Source organism: Chroicocephalus ridibundus, chromosome 22 (genome assembly GCF_963924245.1).
Source record: "Chroicocephalus ridibundus chromosome 22, bChrRid1.1, whole genome shotgun sequence".
Lineage (NCBI taxonomy): Eukaryota > Metazoa > Chordata > Aves > Charadriiformes > Laridae > Chroicocephalus > Chroicocephalus ridibundus.
The window spans coordinates 2,265,053-2,291,320 of record NC_086305.1 but is presented as its reverse complement, the minus strand read 5'-3'; the positions used below and the strand labels follow the sequence as shown (position 1 = coordinate 2,291,320).

The window sequence follows — 26,268 nt, the reverse complement described above, 5'->3', positions numbered from 1 at the left end:
AAGGAACTGCAAGAACCGCAGCATAACACGGAAACACCCGCGCTGGCTGGAACACCGACGGCTGCAGCGGCACCAAACTTCCAAGAGATGCAAATTCTGCCCCAGAATTAAACTTGCCCCCGCGGAGCTCTGGGCTGCGCAGCCGGGCAGATCCCAGTGGGAGTCCGTGCTGCAGGGACCCCTCTTGGCCGTGCCAACCCTGGATCTCCCCAATCCAGCCTCTTCTGTCTTTGCAGAAACAATCCCTGCGGGTCTGACACACGGTCGTGGCTGCAGGAGAGCACAGCGCGATTACAAAATAACCATTAACCCCCCTGCTCTGGAAGCAGCTCCCCGTAACCTGTGCCCTAGACTGTCCCTCTCAGCCGTCCCCCATGAAATCACCTTGATTCCATTTCTTCCTGCTGAAAAATGGGTAGAAATTGATTGCTCGCCTTGCTCTAGCGACAGAGAGGGAGAGGGGAGGGCGCAGAGGCAGGGACCTCCAGCGGCCCCGCGCGCTGCAGGCCCAGCAGGGCAGAGGCAGATGGAAGGGATTTTCTCCCCAAGGCGGCGTAAGCAAAAGCTTATACACACACACACACACTTGAAAATTTCATTCGCTAACACATCAGCTTGTTACTTCCCATAAAGATCAAGTCGTATTTTAAACACTGATGTGCCGAGGAGGTTTTGATTATTTACATACATTGGAAAAGTAGAAAAACTCGTGTTTTTCCAACTGAGTTCCAGTTTGTGCCGCAACCCAGATGTCAGCCGCAGTTCAGAGCCTGACAAATGCAGCCTGTGTTCTCCCGACTCCCGCACACGGAGACCCCGGCTCCTCCAAAGATGCTCTGACACACAGAGAGTCATCCCTGCGCGAAGTGACCCCCAGACTGCGCCACTGGCACATCCAGAACTGGCCGAGGGTTTCCCTCAACGCTGGCCCCAGCGCAGGATTCTGATGATAAAATCATACCTCTTCCTTCCAGAGACCCGAGTCCCAGTCCTCCCACTCTCTCCCCAGTTTTGCATCTGCTCTAATCTCCAGGATTTATTTGGGGTTGCAGCGTTGGGTTAGCTTGCCAGCGTGCCACAAGCGGGGATTTTTAACCAGGAAACGCAACTTGCCGGAGCCCGGCACCGGGAAGCCCAGCACCAGCCAGAGGCGCTGGGAGCCAGGGCTGCCAAATTGGCACGAGCACCAGGGAGAAAGTTTCTATTTTTGTTATACTTGTTCCAAATGGGAACCGATACTGTCTGGGACAGAGCCAGGCATGTCTCGGGCTGGCACCGTGCAAGGCTCCTACATGTTAATATAAGCAACCTGACGTTCACGCCTTCGCTGGTGCGCCGAGTTCAGGCATTTGGAGCCCAGCTGAGGTTTTTCCTGGGGCGCTCACCTCGCCGGCAAGGTCCGCGGCCATCCGTATCCTCCACTCAACGCCTCCCATGCTCCGTCCTCTCCATTTCGTTCGTACGGCACGTTATTTCTGTCCAGGGTGGAAAATGAGGAACACGTGAGAAGCGGCTGCTGCTTTGATCTTTGTCTCAGATAGAAAAAATATAAATCAAAATATATATAAAGGCAGCCAGTTTTTAAATGCTTTTTTTTTTTTATTGCTAGAAGTTGGTTTCAGGCCTATTGCAGCTCTGAAATCCTTCAGTGGAGAAACATTGCAATCATTGTAAAAATCATCATTTGGTGTGCTAAGATCAAGTTTACAATTAATGAAGAGTGCACAATTCAACAGAATATTAACATTCAACCATCGACTTTACAAATAAAATAAAGACTACAAAGATGCTGCTGCTGCAGTTATCAACAGTAAAGGAATTATTTACAATGTTTACACCCTAACAAAAACCAAACCCAAACGCTTCCCCAACAAAATGGTCAATTTAACCATGGACCGCGATTATTTATTAAATCTTTACAGTGCAAGTGGGCCTAGAAACCAGACCTAGGACTGACGCGCATCGAGAGCTCCTGGTGCAACGCGCGCGGTTACGCCAGCAGGACCTGCCCTCGGCAGAGATCTCCTTCCAGGTCCCGACAGAAATGCAATTTGAAAGAAACTTTTCTAAAGTGCTCCAAATTTCTTTCAGTACAAAAACATAAAAACCCCCTGATTTATAAACATGGCACGAACGGCGTGAAGCAGAGCTCACACAAACGGCGTTCGATGAGCGACACGCTGATGGTAAACGATAAAGAGCCGCCGGTGGTTACAAAGATCTCGGGTCTGGCCTCAAAAGAGAGAGTGGGGAAAAGGCTTTTCTTCTACCTATTCAGCAAGAAAGTCAGGCAAGGATCGCACACGCGTAACCTGGTGACAAGATATTTTTTTTCCCTTGTAAATGTGAGAACTGCTGGGGAAGACAACAAAACGCTCCCAACTCCCTTGCACGGGGGCACGACACACAGGGACACCACCGAGCAGCACCGCGGAGCCCCAGCTCCGGTTCTGCAGAGTTGAAAGTAGAAGTGAAACGAAATATATATTTTCAACCCTTTCCCAGTTTAAGTTTCAACTTCCAGTGTAAATGCAAACGACAAACACCAAGTTCCACGTATGCAGCACCATCTGACTATTCCTCAGAAAGACAAAACTGCCCGCAAATTATTTCGAGTCGCTCCTGCCTTCGCAGGAACGCTGTTACCTCGAGGAGTGAGCACCTCTAGAAATACCAATCCTTCTGCCTCGCACCGGGAAACGATCAGCGATCTCCATTTGCGGGATACGCCGCAACTACAACCCACAGAAAGCACAGTTAAAAACTAGGAAAGCATTTACGATACACGCAGGGCAGACGCGCTCGGTACACGGGGGGATTTTTCAGTCCCAAATACAAAATGACCGTAGTCCAAGTGGGAGGGGAATGAGGAAGCTTCCTTCACGCCAGAGGTAAAACTGAAAATCGGAACCACAGAAACAGCCTCTACCTTGCAACATCACAATATTAAAAGGACAAACATGACAATAATTTTAAGGCTGCAACACAAAGCAAAGGTGGCGGCAGTTCAAAGCTCGTGCTGTAATTTCCTCCACACCCCAGCTCAGAAAGAAGCCAAAAGGCACCTGGGAGGCACAGAGTTTTGAACCGTCTAATCCTCAGATATCGCTTAAAAGGAAACTTTTATCTGAGGTAATCAAAAGGTCAAATGGAAAGGATATGACTCAGAGTCAACAGCAGGTTGCTTAGCCCAGGACACAGCAGTATTCTGCAATCCAATCTGCCAGAAAAGTTACTTTTTCTAGGAAGGAGATTCGAGTCAGGAGTCCAAGACTCGTTCACTCAACTGGAGCAACAGCAATTTCACAGATTCAGTTTTGCAGAAGTGAAGAGATGACCCATTATTTGGTTAAAGAAAATCTTTCACTTGCTTCCCTCAGCCTTCTACAAATAACGTTACCATATTCTGGTATGGCAAAACCCGCACTACCAGCGAGATATCCCGGCATTTGCCAGTTCCAAACCCTTCTCCGCGCCGGGTACGGGACTGAACAGGAGGCCACGTCCATACCTGGTACGGCACTTAAATGGTTTTGACCCAAGTGAAAGAAGACGCAGTCTCTAGTCAAGGTGAAAACAGTTTTCAGAAAGCTAGACATGCATATTGAGGACAGATAATGACTTTTAAGGTAATTTCACAGTTACAGATCGAAGCCCCATACTCCAAGGTGCTTTTGGGGTGCTGAACCAACAGCCTGTAACGGTCCCGCGTCCATTCGCCAACAGCCACAACGTATTCAAAGCGCTGCTGACAACGAGTACTAAAACAGTTAAAACATTAAAAGAAATGAGACCTCACTGCAGACTTTATTTTCCAGATGTCGCTGTTCTGAGTTCATTCATTGCACAGAAGAAGAAGAAAGTAGCCAAACAGATCCCTTCAGCCCATAGAATACTCTCCCCCATACTTTAGGACAGGCACAAAATTAAACTAAGATGTTTCCAAAAATTGTTTTCAAAGACTCAGAGACATCCCTCTCTGGTTGAGGTGGTTTATTCCACTGATGCAACTTCACTTTAGGCTAAAACTCCCTAAAACCCGGTAATTTAAGGCAACAGGGGCATAGAATTTTCACTAGGAGTGGCCCAAACCACAGCACGAAGGAGAGAACGTACTGCGCGTTCCTGCTGCTTCACCGCATGTTTACAGCGGAAACACCACGGGTATCGGAGATGACTGGAGACTCCACATCAGCCGACGGAAAAATCACTCCTGGATCCCGCTGGATCTCACACAGTGGCTTGATCAGAAGTTACATTAATTCTAAGAAGAATTCCCCTCCATTGCAAGCTAGCTTTTAGGAATGCAAAAAGCGAACAGAGGGCAGAACTGTGTTCTAACCGTCACCAACATCGTATCACAACGCCACAAAAATCACTATGTTCCCCATAACGTTTTCCGCACACCTAGCCACCGACAAGCTGTGTAAATTCTGCAGTGCCGAGCATTTACCAAGCAGTCCTTTGGTGTTCCAGTGAAGTGTGTCCAACTTCACGGGAATAGTTTCCTGGGGGTTGGGGGAGTATCACCAGTCTGGGTTGGAGTTTCCTTTCATTCAGCTCAGTGCTATCACTTCAGGTTCACACCAATGTCACTTGGAGACAACGACCCTGAAGTCCAAGGAGCATTACAGCAAGGAGTGCTTGCTCCATAAAACCAACCAAGTATTTTGTAGCTTATCTTTTCCCTCTCACACTGACCAGTAAATTTGCATTTTTCAATTTCTTTGTCACTGAGACAGCACCAATGATTTGAAGAGATCGACAAACTGCCATTCAATGCCATTGCTACGTGACTGGATGGAGAACTGACCAAGCATTCCATCCACCAGCGCTACAAATCACTTTACCCAGGGTTAAAGATATGGAAAAAAAACTATTATCATGTTCTGAAAGGTATTAACCCAAGTTTTTAAGCTCTGAGACACTGATTTCTTTAATTTTGTAATAATACCCTCCAAACAATCTCTCCTGTGCACAACGTATCTGACCGGTCACATTCAACACAGATCGGAATACACATCCTTCGGTGATGTGTGTAATCAAGAACTGAGATACAGAGCGAAGTAACAGAATACAACAAAAAGACTGTGCAAATTACTACAAAGGGAAATAATGCCTTTTGAGCAGAACACTTAATGGCATCACCATTTCATGATTAAGAACTGACCCATTTAACAAGAGGTATCAAAGCTTGTTCAGCTGTAAGCAGCTAAACCAACACAGGTTTAGCTAAGAGTGTTTTTTTTCTTTTTTTAATTTTAAAACCAAACAGTTCTTATTCCCTTCATTCCTACCACAGTGCTGCAAAGAAGTCTCTGCAGTAACAGCAGCTTTGATATCTTCTGGTACTTGGAGTCCCAACAAGTTAGCAGACAAACAAAAGATGCAGAAAACTTAGGATTAAACAAGACAATAAGTCACTGCATTCAAATGCTTCTTATACATGTCTTCAGCAAAGAACAAAATCCAAGTCTCGAAGTTCATTCTGAACCATCTCGTGAGCTTTGGCTGGGAAGCTGTACCGCTCTCACTGACGCGGAGAGCTACCCAAGGTCTCCAAGGAGACAGGTATCCCAGCGCAAGCTGATGGGCAATGAAATGTGCATTGAGTCCAACTCTTCATTTCCGTCATGTATTTTCACACGTCCAACCCTTCTCATCCACAAGCAGGTGGAGCTCCTGACCCTTGAAGACTCTCTTAAGAAGCTTACCTTCTCTCTTCCACTGCACCTGGCCATGGAGCACACGCTCCACTGAATTCACTAAAGCAACAGACACTAGTCTGGCTGCTCCGAGCGGGTATCACAACATCTGTCACGCCTGGCTGTACGCAGACTGGCTTGCTAGTCAACTAGTTATCACCACACTGTTAGCAGAATCCATTACCAACCATGCACCTGTGAAAACGGATTTAAAATTTGCAGCCATTTTGCGGCCTACTAAAACTTTTTACATAAAAATCTGGGCGGTTCTACATCAACTATAACAATTTACAAGATGGTGCCCACCGAGAGCGTACATTCTCCAAAAAGAACAAATTACAGTAAGTGGCAGCATTTTAACATGCTCTGAATTTATATACCCATGCCATGTGTCAATACATTTCCACGTTAGGAGAATTTAAAAGCAAATTGTTACTGCTGTGCCCTCATTCTGAGCTGCTGGCAGAGAAGCCAACAGAGTAGAACAGTAATCCTGGTCTGGTCCTTGCTAGAAGTAATGGGGCAGGGATGAAGAGACATCCACGTCAGGTCTCTGTCATGTTGAACACTGCGGCCTGAGCTCTTGAAACAGTATATCAGAAGATTAATCTTTAAATGGAAACGATTAGAAGAAAATCACATCTTCTTTGCTGGTATCATCTTGCACGTTTAACAGACTCGGCTGAGAGGTCACCAGGGTCTGAACGTGGACGTTATTGGGCTTGAATAAGTTCACTGAGGCAGATGAAAGTGCTTCCGGCTGAGTATCTGTAGGGCCATACAACTCTATAGAAAAAAAAATGGAAGAAAACAGATTCATGACACTGCACAGCGAGGCCGATGCATTTCCGCGGACATGCAAGTTGGTCAAGACATACCTGGCTGGAACGCAGCGGTCTGGCTGCTTGGGAGGACTGGACTTGCTGATCGTCTGCCTCTCAGGACACCCTCCTCTCGGCTGACAAGCCTGGGGGGAAGCAGCTGCTTCTGATCAACAGATGCTACAGAAAATATTTTATAAATTAGTATCTGAGGCTAGCAGTACTTCAGACATGTCACTATTTCATGCTGGGGCCCACTGTACTGACACCTTTGCACATCCAAGGCAGCTGCTATACCACAAAGAGCTGGTGCTTTTGTTGCAAGTTACTTAAATTTTCTCTTCAGCTCTTTAGACCATTAATACTTTCTCCCTCCTCTTCCTTGAGAGCTTCTAATTCGGCTACTAGCAGCCCCTGACGACCACAGATTTAAAACCTAGTATTATAAAGCACGGTTAAGAAAAAAGTCTTTGTCCTTAGCACTCAAATAGCAACGGCTATTTGTGCCACTTTTAACACAGAGAACTGTGATGAACTTTTGTCTCTGCTCTCCATCTGTCTCACAGCTGCTCAGCAGAGTACATTGATTTTGGTGTTGGGGCCTGTCAGTTTCTTAATTTCAACAATAAAAGCAATTCATGAAATGGTTACTCTGGATCCAAAAAACTCTCCTCAGTGCACATTCCTTACACATCACAAAACCCAAATTCAATACGCAGTATTTGGCCTCTGGTACAGAAAGTCTTGTTCCATTTTATCCTAAGATCTACATGTGGGGATACAAGCATGCATCCCACTAATGCTCGTGAGAGAACAGAGACCAATACATTTGTGTTTTATACCTTTCACATAAATTCCAGAAAAACACCATTAAGTACATTTCCACTGCAGAGGTCATTATGTAAGAGCTATTAAAAAGAAACTTGGGGAGATGTGGTATTACAGCTTTATTTTCCCATTTGGCAGCATTTGGTATTCAGGGTAAGAGCATATTAGGCTTCATTTATGTGCAAAAACATAAGCAAGTTTGCAATTATACTAAACTTTAGGCACGACAGAGACAGATGTTTCTACAACGTGCAAAAGACTTTCCCCCTCCTCTCCCCAAGTCCGCTATAGTAGCGTAGGCCCAAGCGATGGGTAAGCCTGCCAAGTCTGAGTCCTATACAAAGCTAAAAAGATAATTTTGTAACTTAAAATTATAGGCCATTCTCCTGAGCTGGCAGTAAGGCTATTTGAAGCGGTAGAGAAAAGGCGGTTTTTACCGTGTCTGTCATTGGCACAGATCACTACTTTAGTACCTAGCAGTTAGCAGCAGAAATTACACTATGTCAGGGTGACTGTATTTTTACTTGCTTCTATTTCTGACAAAATTAACCCCTTTCACCTCCGCAACACACACAGCATATCAATTCTGGCCTGGAAATCTGTATTTAATGACTGACCGGTGCTAAGAAAAGCATTGCATTCGATGTCGTTACAACTCTGGACAGATAGTGTGAAAAGGTTACGCCAGCCTCAAAATATTTCACTCATGCAGAACAAGCAAAACATTTGCTATTTTCCTTTAAGCCTACAGTCAGGCAGGAAGGTTTTTCATCCAGGTTTATAAACTCTCACCATCATTCTGTCCTGTTGGATTACAGAACTCCACTTTCCACACTACCCCTTTGGGCTGTATTTCCATTTTAAATAGCGTACACATGTAACGCCTAACTTAAGGATTTTAAGAGCCTACTAGCTGCAGTTAGCACACTAACGATTTGTTCATATTAATTTCTGAGTTCCACATGGTTAGCCGGAGGTTTAAACGACAGCATTCCGTTTCCCTGTGATTCTGGCAGAGATCAGAAATGCATTTTAAATACACTTACCTGAACTGTCTGTCCTATGAGATGCTTTGTTCTTCCCACCTTTCTCTTTGCTTCCTTTCGTAAAAGTGGCCAGCTTCGTAGGAATCTGCTGCTGGACGGCAGCTGGTTTCTGTATCTGATTAGTCGCACTCAGGAGATGTATTGGCACTTCATTCTTCAGTGCAAGAACCGGACGATTCTCCAGGGTGGTACTGTCCCTCCGAACCAAGTCTGACCGTTCCAGGTAATCCAGCCCGGAGACGCTCACTCTCACAGAGGTTTTCGAGACGGGCAGAGATTCCACCCCTTCTCCATTGAAGCTAACAGAATGACACAGCATCTGGTTCTACGTGAGGAAAAAAGCACTGTAAGTCAAACGGGTATTTTCACCCTCTCAGATACAACCAGGAGAGACCACCCTCAGCCCTGAGAACAAAAGCCGTGAGAACAAAAGTGAAAAATGCCACAGGTTAGATGAAGCCCGAGGCATGCCGGCAAACAGAAGGAAGAGCAAGAGTGCAAGTCCTTGAACACTGAATAGAACCTCAGCAGCTCCAGGCTGCTTAATATTGCACCGTGCAAAGGAACGCAAAAGTGTACTGCATTAGGTGATGACAGGATGGACAGAAAGCAAGACTTTAAGACAGTAACAAATGAGCCCATTTAATCAGACCCCAACCTTTATGTTTTGAAACATAGGAAATGTTTTTAGAGATCAACTGTACAAAATGCTACCGATGTAGCAGACCTTCTGCAATCACCTGCCCACAACAGGGCAGTGCCAGTATTTCAAAAATCCTCAGTCAGCCACGTTCAAAAATAACTTACTCTCTGTTTCTATGTTTTTAAAAAAATAGTCTCATTACCAAATGTCTGGGTGGAATCTCACAGACACTGGGAACTGCCAAGCTCTGATCTCTCTGACAGGAGCCATCACCAGCTATTTCAGATGATGATTTAAGGAGCCCAGTAAAAAGCAAACATAGGTTAGTGTTGCAAAAAGGGCAACCTTCATTCAGAGGCAAGCAAATTAACACAAATAAAACTCCAAGAAAACGAATTCCTCACCTGTCCCATTTCTGGGGAGAACGTGCCTGACACTGTGTTCTGCTTCTTCAGCTTCCTTAGCTGATCTAGACGCTCTTTCTCTTTCTCGACTGCTCTCTGAGCCTCCCGCAGTCTCTCCAGGTCATGCTGATAGGCCTCTCGCTGCCTCTCGAGTTCTTCCCGCTCCTGATTCAACTTCTCTCGCAGCTGCCGAGTCTCCTCTTCGCGCTCCTGCAGCCGAGCTTCTGTGCTTTCAAATTCCCGCTGCTGCCGACTCCTTTCCCGTTCCAAGCGTTGCTGCTCCAGCTTCAGCTGGCTCTGAAGTTTCTGTACGTTCATCAGTTCTTCTCTCTGTTTTTCAAAGTTCCGCTGTTTCTCCTGCTCTAGCAGCAGGTTGCCTCGTGTAGACTGCAGCCGGTATTGCTTCTCCCGGTCTACCATGGTGGCTCGTTGCATCTCAATGTAGCTGTCCTGCTGCGATATCACTGCCTGGAGGGGAAAGAAGAAGTTCAGCATAAGGCACATGGGTTCAATAAACACACACAGCTAGAGAAAAGACAACAGCATCTACCAAGTTATATCACAGAGACTTTTGTCTTCAAGAGCAGATCTAAATTCCAGCCCATCGTGACTGACATGATACTAAAGACAGCTAAGCAAGGAAGTTATGGTTACGCATGTAAAAATTAACATTTCTTGCACCCAGAATTATTACTGTGAATCCAATCAGTCAAAATATTACCGATCACAAGGTTACAGTAAAACCAACCAATGCATACACACATGAGTGTATCAACAACAATTTTAAGAGGAAATGAGCACAGAGAGCAGCTGGAGCTCAAAGTAGCCAAAGAATTGCATTTAAGTGAGCAGGAAAAGGGAAGCAATTACTTAAGACAACAGATCTAACACTTCCTTCAAAGTACCAGACACAGCGTTTGTTTCCTTGAGCCTCGGGTCTTAAATTCTGCACTTCACTCCAGCTTTAGGGGATATTTTCAAGGTAGCTCTTCTCCACACCCGCATAAATTTTATTACATTCAATGCCTAAAACACCTCTGGGATAGTAACAGTGGTTTACCTGAAGACTGAAGAGCAACTGCAGCAGCGTTTGTATCCTTTGGACAAGCTGAAGAGGAGGGGAGGCAGGAGGAAGAAAAAAAAGACATTAGACACTTGAACAGAGCTCTGTTTTGATGCATTAAACTTTTTTTTTATTTTTAAAACGGTGAACACAATCAACGGCATCTGTACAATTGCGCGTGTTATACAATCTGTACAACACACAATGGAAGCACGGCTACAAGAGAAGTCTATTAAAACACAGTAACAGGCAGTAGTGATACGCAGGCATGATGAATTTCAGTGCATTAGTCCTTGCACAGATGTAAATCAGTGCCCAGCAAATCTCCCTGGGATTCCAGGGAGCAATTGTCATCACGAGTTTTCTTCACATGAGCCATTTGACGACCACTTCTCCCAGGCTCCAGCACTGAATCACTACACAGGTATAGCACTCACGGGAGACTCAGAGGCAAGTTCTGTCACTGAGCTGAGAACACGCGATCCCTCCAAAGGGCCAGGGAAAGCAGCCAGCCAGCTCTTCGAAACGCGTGTCTACATACCCAGAACCCATCTTTGTTTTCTAACGGGACTTTTATCTCTGCATTCATAATGCGTTAGAGTCATAAAGTACAGGCTGTTAGTGTGCTTGTGGTTCCACAGACATTAAAAATAGTGGGGGTTTTGGTGTTTTTTTTTTTTTTTTGGGTTTTTTTTTTTTTTGGTTTGTTTTGTTTTTACATGCTATTATTATAATATGGTTATTTGCCATTAGATTTCCTAACAGCAGAAGTAACATACCTGAGACTCTATGGTGGGCTGAAAACCACTGCTGTCATCCAGCCTTGTTACATCACTCTGTAAAAAAGATAAAAGCAACATCAGCGCTAGAGACGCTTGCTGGGCATTGGTAGCACTGCCAGAACAAGCTGGAAGGGTTCATCTCATTAAGGAGCAGTGTTTAGTGCTGGAGCAGAGATTGCTCCCATACACTGAAGGACACATACCAAAAATACTTAGATCAGAGGCCAGGCTGAAACAGATGCGTGGTGATTAAAGCTAGTGTTAATGGTACAGCACCAAATGAACAAATATAAAACCAAATTATCATGCATTGTGAGTACTAAGCTATCAACTCGCCCCACAAAACTTCCTTAATAGAGTCTAGTAATTTGACAGACAGAACTCACTTACAGAACTTACAGTCTAGCCCTACTAGCCATTACAACTTTTAAACTTTGCAAGATTTTTTCTGCACCACTATTATAAAGAGGAGCATGAGGAAATGCATTTAAATCAAGAATAAGCCCAACATACGGTTTGAGATCCTTCTTCTGCATCAGCAGGGAGGTCATGGAGTTGCACATCTGAACTTACTGCAGGGCCTCTGCAGTCCCACTGTCTCTGGTCACCACCACTGTTCTTCCTAAAACTACCACCTGAAAGGAGAGTGGAGTAGGAGCAGGTCACACCAGCACGGGGCCTGTGAAAACTCATCGCATAACAGGGCGGGCAGAAAAAAACTGCAACTTTGAAGTTCGAACCAATATGCAACTGCATGGCTTATCCACACTGATTCGAAGTGGAAGAGCAGACAACACTGACGCGTAGGACTGCTCAAAGAAGCATAAAAACTCGAGGAGAGTGGGTTAAGATAAACAGGGAGAGTAAGTTCAAATTACACTTTACTATTTTTAAGTGAAGCAACCACAATGTGTGCATGAAAGTGATCGTCTGTGGCTAATAGAGTTGCAAGCTCGTAACATGGAATACTCGTTAGAAGAAAAATTCTATTCAAAGCAGCACCACTGTAAGCGTGGAAGGAGGTAGAGGGAGACAGAAACCATCCTGTATGAAGTAGCTATAGCACGACAGACGTATATAGCCTTTCAGAAACAACAGAAAGTATTCCAGAGATTAACGACCAGTGAAATAAACACCATTTTATTTTTCAATAAATGCATGAAGCAAAAATGGAGATAAGTAGTATCTAGTATTTCCACTTATTTCATTAATTAACTGATAAAGCATCTGTGCCAAAAGGACAATTTATATTATCTAAGGATTCAGCAACCCTTTAGTGACTATGCAGATACAAAAGAAAGTGGAAAAAAGTTTGCAGCTGAATTCACGTTTCCTAGGTTTTCAGGTCAAGCTTTTTTCCCCCCTCCCAACAAAATTAAAATTCTGTGTCGGATTGTGGCAATTAGAAAGTATGGGTTAAGATAATGAATGCCCTTAGTGTAACACCAACCGAGAGCTCTACTCTGCTCTCTAGTGTTGGTATCAGACGCAAAAGTTACAACATACTAATACCACAATTGTGCTCCTTTCCTCCTCTTAGAGTCTGGTGAAGTCTCCTTATATCAGAGACTCGCTTAACTCATCGTTCTTATCTCATTCTCTGCACAGAGAAACACGGCAAGGAGCCAAGAAGCTCAGAAGAATGCTGAACGGTCCCTTTCTTACTTTTATTTGAAATTGAGGGACTACTGTCATATCCTCCAAAGGTCTCTGCTCTCCTGGGCAGTCCCGACCCAGAGCCATCCTCAGGCTGACAGGATCCGTTGCCTAAGTGAGTGAAGATGAGGTTCTGGAGATTTTCAGCTAGGAAAAAGGAGAAGGTGTCACGTAGCGAGACAAGTGTATCATGCCACCAAGTTAAAAAAAATTTCAACCATCAAGTACATTAAAATATCAGACAGTTTGAGAGATTTCCTGCAGTACAGATGAATTTTCTTTCATGACTAGCTCTTTGCAACAGGCTCTCCGTATTGCACATATAAAGATGAGCTCTTCCTTGATTGCAAGTTAGATTATCAAGCCTTGAGTGTTTGTTTTGGTTTTTTTCAAAGTCCAAATTATCTTTGTGCTTATTTGCTTTCTAAATATACTATCTTAATATATAACCATCATATAATATTATATTTCAGGATTGGTGCATTATTAGAGCAGTCGGTTACTCATCTGAATAGACTCATCCTAAGACTCCACTGGTTGATCCTTAAAAACAAAACAATCCAAGCCATGAGAAGGTCCTCCACCTAAAAACACAGGCGTGCTGTACTATGTTGCAGATTGGTTCTAGAATAAGGAAGTCTGAACAGTGTTACATAAAAGTATTATGTTATTACAGGATGATTTTCAGGATCTGTACTTAGATCCTACGTGCTTATCCCCACCCCTGCATCTGAGTGAACGCATACGCATCCCACACTGCATTTACCTTCTGTCACTGCGGACTTCAAAATCGCCTCTCCTTGCAGATTTTCTGAGGTATCCCCCCGAAGAAGTAGCCTAGATCGGGATCCTTGGGAATGGTCTTCAAACCCAATCATTTCAGACATTTCTACATAAATCTGTTGCTTCTCCGTCAGACTTTGCAGAATCAGGTCATCTTTCACGTTCAAACGCTCTAAAGGAAGAAACAAACTCAGTTCTGCCTTCCTAATCACTGTCAGACTATAACGTTCAATTTGGAAGATTATTATTAATTTTATGGTCAGAGCATCAAATGCAGAGACGTACTTAACAGTTAAGGGGAAAACTCGTGGACCATAGAAAGCTTATTAGACTTATTTAACTTAACTATTTCTATATAATCTCGTACTACCCTGAAAGACTTATGAAGGAGAAACTCAATCACATCATGTGATAGAAGAGTAAGACAGTCATAAATCACAAACGACGCTGAGAAGTAGTTCGTGGAATATATAACTAAGTCATTACCTTGAAACTCTTTTAACTTAGCAGCTCTTGCTTCAGCCAGCCTCCTCTCTGCTTCAGGTTCATTAAATGTTCCTCCTTCTTCATCAGGACAGCTGTACAAAGGGGGAGACAGACAGATGTTTGATTTGCACATTAGATAACTTAAAACCACCTCAGGATTCACTCATCATTTACCTTTCCACAGCTCTGCGGATGTGTGCCATCCAGGAATTCCTCTCCTCTTTCGAGCTTGTGTGAATTTCATACATTTCTGGTCCTTTTAAGGAAGCGCTAATTAAGAACATTGCCTTTTCCTCATTAGCTACCTCTCTTACAATCAACTTTTGCAATGAGATAACTGGTGGCTTAGAGTCCTGTAAAACAAAATATAAATTTATTGCACTATGTTATATATGTTTTTTAGAGTTTGTGCTTCCTAGCTCCCCCCGTCTTCCTACTTATACAGGGCCACTACGACACCGCAACACTATATTGCTACGGCCTTTCCACATCACACTTTTGACATTGTCTTTTTTTACTCATCAACCATAGATCAAAACATGGAATGAAGAATATACGTTTCAAAAACAAGAGGTCTTGGTACCTGATTGAATATTAAAGCATGTATCAATTTGAACACCTGAGGATTCCCACTGGGTCTCAGAACTCAAGAACAGGCTCAAAAGTTTTGCTCAAAAGTTTTGCTCAAAAGTTTTGCTCAAAAGTTTTGCTCAAAAAGAGGCAAAACCAAATTTGGAAAAGAAAAACAAAAGCCTTGATGACGCATGTGAAGTGAAAGAGAAGAACAAAAGCAAGTGTTAGAAGTTCTAAGTTGGCAAGTTAGCTACAAAAGAAACGTAACACAGAGGTGTTACAGCATGCCATCAGGCCCTGTGAATAATAAAACAAGGTGACAGATAGCGTATTGTGTAACTAAGGATTAGCTGGATTAGCTGCCTGTCTTTGGGATGAAAAAAATTTACAGGAGGGATATTAGTTACTAAAAACCTATCTATGCTTCACACAGCGTAGGTCCAATGTATGTAGCCTAGAAAGATCCTCCCCAGAAGAAACTAGCTCTTTGTAACTGCTGAACCTTCACAGCATAATCTAGAGCGATGACAAGAAAACTGAACAGGCATCAGGAACGCTAGGTTTTGCCAACTTCTCTGAGCAGCTGTACTGCAATTCAAGCCATGAACAGAGGTCACTGGAAAAACAGAATCACTGAGCAGATCCATTTGCTCCTCTCGCTTGATTTATCTAAGGAGAAGCGATATCTAAGTTTCAAATAAACTATATACATACAAAATGCAAATAATCGATCAGTCTGCAGCTGCAGAGCCATGGTACCGGAGGGGAAAAAAACCCACCATGTAGCAGAAATCAGCTTTTGGGGACTGACCCAAACAACTGTATGACATGTGCTCACAGGAAAGAAAAGTTACTAGGGGACACATAAACCAGAGCGTGACCTTGCAGTGGAACAGCTCTACTGACTAAGGACACGTATGCATGCTCTTATTTCTTGGGAACAACACTTTACCCTCGATGGAAACTGCTCGCACTTATCTCAAAGCAACAGCAGTCATATGGAAAACTGCCACAACACTCGAGACACTGTACATTAACAGTATGTTTTTTTCCCCCTCTATGAACTTGCTCTTCTGCTCATAGCTCAGATATCAATGTTATCTCAGAGTCAATGTTATCAAACGAACTGTTGTTCAAAGATTCACTTAATGCTGTTCAAGAGGAATCAACTTCCAGCCATCCTGATTTGTGAAACTATCCCCATTCTGGGCATTAGAAGCAGCGTAATTTGAAAAGCGGTTGCTTTTACAGCCCTGAGGTCACCAAAATAGCTTTTGCCATTAGGATTCAGCTTTAATGTTAATGTCTTGAAAAAAATACACCCAAGCAAACAATTACATAAAATAGTTTCTCTGTTACTGGTTCTCTTACAGCCATAACTGAACTAGATCAGGACAAAATGTACACAATTAACTGCTCTGAGGCTACCTGTGGAAATGCCCTAGAAAAGTAAGCGAATGCACCAAGTGCTCTGAGTGCTGCAGTAATTACATTTGCATTTAGTGCTTATTACATTTACTTCAGGAAAGTTCTCTGCGCCCAGTAAATCTTAGGCTACTGTGATCATGGTTACCACGTCCCTAACCGAAATGGAAGATTATTTCCCTTCATATTAACACACAGAAGCAGACCTTACTTGCAAGTGCCTTTCAAACGACAGTTCTAGTGTGTTTAACATGTATGCCTGGTATAAAATATCAAAGTTCAGGGAAAGGGAAAGTCACAGCACAAGAAAAGGAGAAGCAGCGAAGCTCAGAACATGCTCAGGGCATCAGAAAGCCACAGGAGAGGTGGCAGCTAGAACCAGCTGGTGCAAGGGAACACTATGTTGCACTAAGCGACAGCAGGAGGGATTCAACAAGTACCAGAACTGCTTCAGAAAAAGTGATTCTATAATAGCTGGCTGGTTTATTCACTTAATTTTCCTTCTGAACCTACCATAACAAGTATCTAACATCTCTAACTGTATTTCTTCTGTAGTTACTGTCACTTTCATAAATACTCTAAGCGAATGTATTAAATAAGGAGAACAATACCTACCACTGATGCAAATGTGTATTTTTGGTCCTTTTCTTGTAAGAGCAACAGTACATCAGTTAACAGGACTGCCAGAATATCTACAGTAACAACAGAGAGAGGGGGGAGAAGATTATTTTAAAGCAAAAAGATTGGTCCAGACTAAAAAAATCACTTGACTTAAAATCCCTGTGGGTCAGGGAAGAGCACATCAACTTTTGCTGCATTGGGTCTCCTACTGCCTCCCACTTGGGGTGTCCACAGACAGACTGTGGTTGTGCAGAACCAGCACAATACAAATAAAGCTGATTTAAAGCTTGAAAACACCTGCGTAGGCATCCTACGCATCGACTCACGAGGGAACATGTCTCCCTCAACTGCAGATTCTTCTGGAACTGCAGACCTTCACAGCCCCACCTACTCCTGGCTGCATTTTATGTGCCATTGAAGCTTCTCCATGAACACCTGAGCCATGAAGCTGTTAATGTTATGTCCTTCACTGATGGACACTGTTTGGATTTTCTGGCAAAAGAGACACTAAGCAGAATGAAGGTGTCATGGGGTTGACACGACACAATTTTTCAAAGTGTGAACCAGAGCTCGCACAAGATAATGCCTTTCCACAGAAGACTAAGTCAGTATGACTCAAAGCTTTGTCATCTACCTAAAGACCTCCCTCTTGAATTGGAAAGCAGATCAGACAGATAATAAGCAAACAGCATAAGGAACTTATCATGCACCATTATAGAGATGCTTATTGGACATGCCAAGAATAGAACAAGTGCTATTTCCTCCAATATCCTATTAAACAAGCAGGTTATTGTCATCTTATTTTATACTCAATCAATTGGTAATAAACAGTTACTAAAAAAAAATAATAAAATAATAATCTTATTTCCTAGTTGTACTTTTCCCCTTCGTGGTCCTTTACCTTTGAGTCGCCCTGATGCAGCTTTCCAGTACAGCATCCCATCCAGTAGAAGCCGCCTCCGTCCCATGTCATCCTTGCGAAAGAAAAGCCCATTCTTGCATTTCCCAGATGATTTCAGCTCCATTTTGTGCATAATTTCTTTAAGGCGCTGCCCCTTCTCACACTCATTTACCATGGCATCTACGTGAGTGATTGTGTCCTTAATTAAACTAAGGGCCTGGGTGAGCTCTTCATAATCTCTAGTTCCAGCTAAAAGAAAAGAGTAGCAGTTAGTCCCATTTTCAACTCTGAAATGCAAGATATGAGCCACCCCAATGTATTTTAAGATGAAGGTTCCATAATGAACATCTAACAGCGTTTCCCAAGAGCTTAAGTTTAAAAATAAAATAAAATAAAATATCCTTAAGCTCTAAATCTCTAATAGACTGACAGGCTTAACTACTAAGGTTTTGTAGTTGCAGACTTGAAACTGAACGCTGCTCCTGACCCTCTGATGAGGTGAGACTGATCTGTACCTGCATCTAGAACGACATCTTCAGCTAACGAAGAAGTGAGAACACAGGTGTAAGGCAGTTACCTGCCTGTCTCTCCTTGTCTGAGGAAAGAACATGCAAAACACGGGAGAAAAAGGATCAGCAGACAACTGTGAGGCTTCTAGGAAAGACTATACCACCTACCTTCTGTATTCTGAATAATACGTTCCACCAAGACTGGGTATTTGGTGATGCGCTGGGTAACTAGAAGGATACACTCCTGAACACCGAGTCTCCTCACAATGGAGCAGTTGCCGATTTTCTAGAAAACAAGACAGACTCATGACGTCCGCTGTAAATATTGCTCTTCAAACCCCCTCACCTCTCTCAAAATTGACACATTTTCTGTCTCAAAACATTTTTGTACAATTAGGCATAGCACCACAATATTAGCTGCGCTCTTTTAGCAAAGCAAAACTCCTGATAACATTAACAAAATTTAATTTTATTACTCAAAAATGTTAGGTATTATTTTCAACTACTGCTAGCTAAATCTGGAGCCAAGCAGAGAAAGTTTCAAATCTGAATTCTTTGACTGCCTATTTGCTAACCGATCGCCTTTTATAATAGGATCAGTCCTTAAATACATAGAAAAGTGCTATATTTTTAAAACCAGACCCCAACCACCTCACAGCCAAATTAGGTCAAAAATTAATAAACTAAATGTTTATTTTACCACTGTATGTTCACCGGTAGCATGATCTACAGAAACACACTTCTGTTTAGAAAGGGAAGATTGCAAGGCATCAGAATCCCACTAGTCTGACCGCAGGTACAGAACAATCCTGACAGCAGGATCTTTCTTGGCAAGAACTGAGGCTATATATTTTAAAAACTTACTCTGGTCACTTATTTAGTTCCTTGAAAGTAAAGGGTTCTCACTATTAAAGTCACCTAGTTAAGAAGAGCTGCAAGTATAGAGCCATGTTGGAAAGTTCACACAGTATCACTTACTGATGACTGGAAAACGAGAATACTTCGGACTGTGCAATGTCATCTGAGATTCGAGTTACAGCCTTCCACTTTGGCCCTGTCTCTTCAGCCCTTCCTATTAATTGCACATTACAGCATACAGCAGATAAACAAACCAGCCTGGAGCCAATCTTCTGGTTTTGGAAAGATGACGTAATGGGCAAAACTTGACTAAGAGTACCTGCTTTTTCTATAGTGGTTCATCAACAGCATTTATGATTCATTTAATTTATTATCAAGCCAACTTACAAAGATGGTGACGCAGCAGGGTAGTCAGTAATAGAGCCATGAACAGAACAAATACTCTACTCCCCACTCCTGTGTGCTCTCAAGAGCCTGCCTCAAATGTAACACTTGCTAATTGCTGCTTTTTGTCCAAACAGCTCAAAAGATCTAAAATGCAACCCATCAAATAATGAGAATATGCCTCTAAGCCTGCTCATTCAAATTTAAGAGATCTTCAGGTACAAAATCAAACCTAAAGCGGTCAAGCATATTTTGCACAGTCAGAATGGGAGACTTCTGGTCATTGTTTACCTTTATTAAGTTCTGGAACTTCTTATTGCTTTGGAGCAGGTCTTTATAATGACTAACAGCTTCATTGTGTCCACAACAGAACACACCGTATTTTTCTTTCATTCTCTCCCCATTTTCACCTGAAAACTAATTGGAAAGATAAAAATGAAAGACATGAATCATTACGAGTAAACCTACCTCCACTGCAAGACCCAGGTTTAACATGGTTTTATGGTAACTGATTTCTGAGACATTTCTTCAAGATTTCAATTTCTTCTGTACAAGAAATGAGAGATTTATGCAGTGTGACATCTGAGAGCTTGGAAAACCACAAGATAACCAAATATTAAATGATGCTTGTTGTTATGAGAAGTTTTAAAAGGATTTCTGGGCCTCTGCACTTACAAAGACTGAGGACTGTAAAAGGTGAAGGGCAAAAAATGGTCACGATATATGAAAGAAATTGTTGCATCCACTCCATATCGGAATGGGTGCTAAAGCTGTAATGAGTTCAAAGGACCTTTACTGCATTTTTAAAAGCTAAGAACCAAGAAGCTCGGCATTAAGTGCAGGAGAACGATGTTTGGGATGGGCACCAGGAACATGTTACTTTATGAAAAAATAGAACCAAATGAACAAATGAAAAATAGAACCAAACCATCTGCAGTCGCATATCCCACAACACGCATACGCACATGCCCAAAGAACGTTTAACGAACCTTTCACATTATTTGTGACCAGATACGTTCCTGGGAGTCATGCTCCCACATTACACTGGGAGATAATCTTAAACCCAGTATGAAATCAGTCTTTACATAACATAACTTTAACCTCACAGTTAGCTTTTTAGAAATATAACAGACATTTGATAGAATTTAATTCGCACCTGTTTTACCAAGAGGTCCCCAATGTTCTGGATTATATAATTTCGGTCACTGCCTTCTTCCAAGGATTCCTTTCGTCGCTCCTTTAATTGGAGCAGAAATTGCCCATGCATCTCCAGCAGCTCATCCACGCAGGGGAAGAGCTTGTTGATGACTGCATTTGGGAACTGCAGTTCCTCTCGCATGGCTTTGGAGTATACCTTCAGCATTATTTTCAGTGTTCTAACGTGGTGCATTTCAGTCTGCATTAGTTCTGGGCAAGGGGAAATAAAAAAAAATAAAAATCACAAATCATTTATATGCCGTGCAGTGACTAGTGAGATATGAAAGAGCAAGCTCTGAAAGCCACCATCTTTTGCACTGCTTTCTCCTTCACCGCAATCTTTGCATCACTGATGCGAAGCTCCTAAATTTGCCCTGTTAACGACCCAACCAAACAGTGACAGACCCCACTTATTTAACCTTATGTCCCAGTTGCAGTTGAGCTATTCCTTAAATGCATAGCAGGGCTTTGCTGCTTACACAGGCATAGTGAAAACCATGGCTTGCTTGAAATCATTAATAGGAGGACTAAGACAGGTAACAGAGTTGAAAAATCTTCACTCTGTTTTAGTTTTCAAGCACAAGTCAAAATGGGAGCCAATAAAAATGATTTCTGCTTTGTTTCAAAACAGTGGCAGTATGAAATAGAACAAGTTAGAAGAATAACAAATACTCTTACCATAAATGACATCTTGCCTTTTTATAACATCTTTCTTTTGCCTCTTTGCATATGGCTGTTCCACTGCAACACTCCAAGACTCTGCCTCAAACTCATGAGCATCTGTTTCTATTTCGGTTCGGAGGGATACAGAATATGTATCTAGACCAAAAGCACATTCAATTTCAATTATTATTAAATTGTTTCCCACCATATCTCTCATTACCATCATTAACAAAAGCTGCAAGAGTACAAACATCTCAGTGCTGCTTTAAGACTGTGTAAGAATTGCGTAAAACTCCTGAAAAGCACAGAAATTCCATACCTTCCAGAAAAATGGAGTCTGCTGTTGAAGGTGCAAGCGAGACAACATCATCTGAAGTTTGCTTAAATTTTATAAAGCCTGAATCCCCTTCATCCATGTCTCCTGAAATTAGTCTAAACGGCCAAAGAAATTAGATGAAGGGACCAAAACAGAACATTAACATTTTTTAAGTACCTTGACAAGAATAAAAAAATCCAACTACTTTAACAAGCAACTTTCCTAAAACTATCCTGCAATTAACTTAAAATAAATATATAAAAGCTATCATTGCACTCCATCTTTAAACAGTCCAATCAATTTAGCAACTCCATCACTGAAGTATTACAGATTTAATTAGAGCAGCATGAGCAAATATGCAACTTCTGGTATGACATTTTAAGAGACATCACCTGGTGACAAGCCATTGCCAGTTCAGAGTACAAAGGGCACCTTCACTGAGAAGGGAGCATAACTGTGGCACATAAAAAGTAAACAACTACTTAAAAACAGCAGACAGCTTGGAATTTGTCTACTATTTTAATTAAGGTGTCCTGCAATTTATAACACTGCTGCCTCCTACACTAGTCAGAACTAGCACAACCTAGAATAACTGATATTCAGAAGAGACTACTGAATTTCAACAAGTCTGAAGACAAATATACTCATGAAAAACATCATCTAGACAGAGACAGTCAAATACTGCCCTATTCTACACAGTATCTTTCATGACACAGTACAGAGGGACTAAAGATGCCGTGATTTAAACAAAAAAATAGCTTACTGTTCAGGGAAATGAACTGCAGCATTAGAAGCTCAGTAAATCTCTTTTGAGCTTGAAAGGCAACGTGAGTTCTTGCTTTAGTTCTGTAATTGTTTTTCTTTTCACATTGGGGGGAGGGGGGGCAGCAGAAGCTAGCAAATTAGAAGAGAAACAGTTTACTTACCCAAATTTATTAACAGCTCCAGTAGTATTCAACGAAGACTGAGAATTTCCTCTTTGGGCGATAGTCATACCGAGATTCCGTGATAGTACTGGGGTGCCATCCGGTCCCAGGAGAAGACTTCGGGGCTGCTCCTTCAAAGAAGCGGCTAGAGAGGCAAAAATTGAATTGGTACTCAGAAAATGAGGCGTACACTGCAGATCGCCTGCTCTCAAACCTCTCTCTGAATGCGGACGGAGAACAGACAGGATCTTGGATGTCAAGAGCTCATTGTCCAAAAAAACATTCTCATTCCATTTTCTTGAAAAGGAACCACAAAAAGAGAGCTCAGGATGAGCTGGAATTGTATTGCTTCTGCCGCTGCTTTTTGAATTTGTATTCCCCATGCTCACTACTGGCTGCCCTCAGCCTTGGCACAGTAAAGTGGCCCCAGAGATGCACTGTTTTTATACTACCTGTGATCTTTCTAGAAATGTAAAGCTGCCACTTAACTTACTGTATTGGCTAAATCAGCAGGTCTGAAGTGCAGGAAATTGGTCCCTACTGTGCCCATTTAGTGTGGAAATTGCAAAGTATCTTCTCCTTTAGTAAAACACCAGAACCTACACACAATTATTCACACCCTACCGTATAAGGGCACAGAACATTTAACGGCAAACAAGAAAAATCTGAGGTCACATAAAAACCACAAGTTCTTTGCAATGCTTATTGCTACGCAGTGATTTATATCTGCATGCACATACACGGAACGTAATAGATACCAGAGCTAAATTTAATTTTAATACTGCAGCTTTTTAATGCTTTTTAAATCTAGACAGACTGTGAACTGGAAAGATATTTAAAACTTTAATCACTATTACACGATACATGGAAGCCTGTAATAGACTTATAAAAAATGGATACAATTATTTAGCACTAATGTCTGTAATGAATGGTAAAGAACAGGAGACAAAATACATCCTTTTAAAAAAGGAACTTCAGGGAAGTCAAAGATGAAGAATCAGACAATCTTTAAAACTTCTCACTGAGAAGGTCTGCAGCTGCCCTTTTTCCAAAGTGCTTTTAAGGACATGGGAGTGGAAGAGATCTCACGGATCCTTGAACCCTGGGCTCTGCCATTGCAATGAAGCTTTATCTTACACCCAGACCGAACTCCTCCGCCAGCACCGTGTCTGGGAGGCTGCTCCACGATCTTGCTGTTGGAGCAGCTCAAGAGGGTCTCCAGTTCCCAGCCAAGGTTTATGCATCGTCAATTTCCAACTTTTCTTGTAAAAACACTGGTGTCTACCCATCCCCAAAAGTTCCCCTTTCTTAGTCTGCACTCCTTGGTGTACCTCCGCCAACAATCACCTCTCCCTCCACTTCCGCCTTGCTCAACCAAACGCAGCTAAATCAAGGTATTCATGGTTCTTCTCATAAAACAGGTTTTTCCACATTTCTTGATATCCCATACTCTACATCTGCTTGTCTCTCATTTCGTCTTCCTTGAAACAGTTGATTAGAATCACATTAGGGCTGCAGGGGAAGTTTCATCAATGACGTTTAATAGAAATTATATCACCTCATCTTTTCCTGATGGAAATACCTTTCCCAATACCTCTTGGGTTTGAAATCTCTTGGCTATGCACAGAGCACATTCTCAGTCTACAACAAATGGGGTAAACTGAGTCCTCTTCCATCATTTCCAAATGATGGGCTCCAAGCCCACTATCCTGAAAGAGGAGACTAAGTAGATATTAATAAGATTTGTAAAGGCAGATTTCTTAAACAAAGGCTTAATGATAAATGCCCTCCCTTTCGGGGAAGTATTGAAATCATCAGCCATCAAGTTCTTTCTGTGCTCCACAAGCCAAGAACATAAAGTTCTGTTCCACAACGGTAGGCCAAATCTAAAAATTTCCAGAGGCCAAACATGGGGAGAGGGACAGGGGGGACACAAACAACACAGTTTGTACCTTTCTTAAAAGGTACTTCTCTTTTACGTTGATACAATACCTTTGGCTTTTTTGCTGGGCCCCGCAGTTTGCAGTGTTATACTGTGGGTAAAGACATACAATGCCCATGCTATTAGCTGTTCCTTTAACTTCCAGCTTCTGCTTTTGACTATAGAAAATAAGTACTGGCTGCCTAGCAGAGTCTGCACCAACAAAAAGCCATTTTCTGAGTTCAATTAGCACTGTCTGCACACTGCTGAGCATCTGTATCGATCGTTGTTAACCTATCACACCAGACCAGACTGTGTACCACAGAGCTGTTTCAACGACAAGCCCTACAGCCAGCTTTTCCTATTTTCATTATTCCGTATTGTTTCCTATTTTAGGCTCTGCACTTTCCCCTAAATGCACAAAACCATTCTTGGTAACGCACACAGCCACTTATCTTCTTGTAACAATTACTCCCTTTGCCCTACCCCTTTGTAAGGATTGTTTCATAAAGAAGTACACCTTGCAATGCAAGTCAAATGATACCTAAACAAAAATACATGCGACACTCACAGTAATATCCAGACACTCATGTCACCTGTGTTTCTTACAGCTATCAAGGCAACCAAAGGGACCAACCGCAAGGCAGAAAATTCTGCTCTAGTTCAGGTCAATCACCTGAGAGCCAAGAAGCCTGTTCTGTTAATGCAAACCTTGTAACATCTACAAATTAAAATGCTATTTAAATCATACACCTGTGGCTGTGACAGTCTTTTCCAGTAGCAAAAAGCTATTTCAAAGCCTATGCTGCAACAGAGCTGTTCTTCTTGTTTTTTTTTTTCTCCCAGATCCCTTTTCCCACTTTGTTTCAACAAAGATTTATGTTCAGACCATTAGTGCTAGCTTGTCTTAGAGATTTCTAGCAACCACTAGCTGCAGGCAAGTTTTAAATAGACAATTATGAAAATCTGATGTAAAACAAAGTTCACAGTTCTAGTCTTTTCAGAGGCCAGAGAATAGACAATCAATGAAAAACTAGCTTATTGATCCCTTTTCACCATGATATTTTGAGGTTACACAGCAAGAAGGTATAAAGAAAAATAAAAAGATAAAAAGATAAAAACACACAGGAGATTGCTAGGAGCTCTAAGCCATTCCCAATAGAAAAAAAAATGAAGCCATCTTATTAAAAGAGACCTTTTCTATACTTCAATAACACACTGTGTATAGCCTTTAAAACATATTAAAGAAAAAAAATACAATTGAACAGATAAGCCTTGAGCACAGAAATCATTCTTTAGTACAAACCTGGGGAAATGCACTGGGGCGAACTTTGTGGAGATCCAGAAGGTCTGTGCTGCAAATCTTTCTGCTATAGGAAAAAATACAATATTCTTACACATACAGACCAATCTTTCAGTCCAAAGTGAATAATATTTTTCCTGTCATATAGCACGAACTGTACATGAAGCTGTATGCTGAAAGTAGGAAAGATTTGACACAGTAACAGTTTTGATTTTTTCACATTCCAGAAGAATGGCATATAGACATTATGACTTTGTATAAAAACCCCATCAAGTATAAAACAGACTTTTGAAAGAGAACCAAAAATGAAGGTACAGCTGAATTAAAGCTGTGATCATAAATAATTTATTAAATGAAAGCAAACCTTTAATGTAGACAGTCTTCACCTACACATTGTTGCCGTTTAGTTCACAGCAACACTAACTAAACTAACCCGGACAGTTTCAACTAAAAT

At 42.1% G+C, this 26,268-nt stretch overlaps 1 protein-coding gene across 4 annotated transcripts in view; it reads right to left on the bottom strand.

Annotated features, from left to right (window-relative positions):
* Positions 1 to 1,591: 1,591 nt before the first annotated feature.
* ARHGEF18 (Rho/Rac guanine nucleotide exchange factor 18) overlaps positions 1,592 to 26,268 on the bottom strand; it is a 51,161-nt gene continuing 26,484 nt past the window's right edge. For 2 of the 4 annotated variants that reach the window (XM_063358007.1, XM_063358006.1), the window contains exons 3-21: positions 22,591 to 22,735; positions 21,668 to 21,780; positions 21,364 to 21,504; positions 20,645 to 20,895; positions 19,780 to 19,905; positions 18,415 to 18,532; positions 17,738 to 17,986; positions 16,831 to 16,907; positions 14,392 to 14,570; positions 14,218 to 14,309; positions 13,715 to 13,903; positions 12,958 to 13,095; positions 11,806 to 11,927; positions 11,290 to 11,346; positions 10,508 to 10,555; positions 9,448 to 9,915; positions 8,401 to 8,725; positions 6,584 to 6,706; positions 1,592 to 6,491 (exon numbers count right to left, since the gene is read on the bottom strand). In XM_063358007.1, coding sequence (XP_063214077.1) covers positions 6,331 to 6,491; positions 6,584 to 6,706; positions 8,401 to 8,725; positions 9,448 to 9,915; positions 10,508 to 10,555; positions 11,290 to 11,346; positions 11,806 to 11,927; positions 12,958 to 13,095; positions 13,715 to 13,903; positions 14,218 to 14,309; positions 14,392 to 14,570; positions 16,831 to 16,907; positions 17,738 to 17,986; positions 18,415 to 18,532; positions 19,780 to 19,905; positions 20,645 to 20,895; positions 21,364 to 21,504; positions 21,668 to 21,780; positions 22,591 to 22,735 — 3,122 coding nt within the window. In that variant the 3' untranslated portion in view covers positions 1,592 to 6,330. Of the gene's footprint in view, positions 6,492 to 6,583; positions 6,707 to 8,400; positions 8,726 to 9,447; positions 9,916 to 10,507; positions 10,556 to 11,289; positions 11,347 to 11,805; positions 11,928 to 12,957; positions 13,096 to 13,714; positions 13,904 to 14,217; positions 14,310 to 14,391; positions 14,571 to 16,830; positions 16,908 to 17,737; positions 17,987 to 18,414; positions 18,533 to 19,779; positions 19,906 to 20,644; positions 20,896 to 21,363; positions 21,505 to 21,667; positions 21,781 to 22,590; positions 22,736 to 25,817; positions 25,882 to 26,268 lie in introns of all 4 variants that reach the window. The other 2 variants (XM_063358004.1, XM_063358005.1) reach the window with 2 other exon arrangements.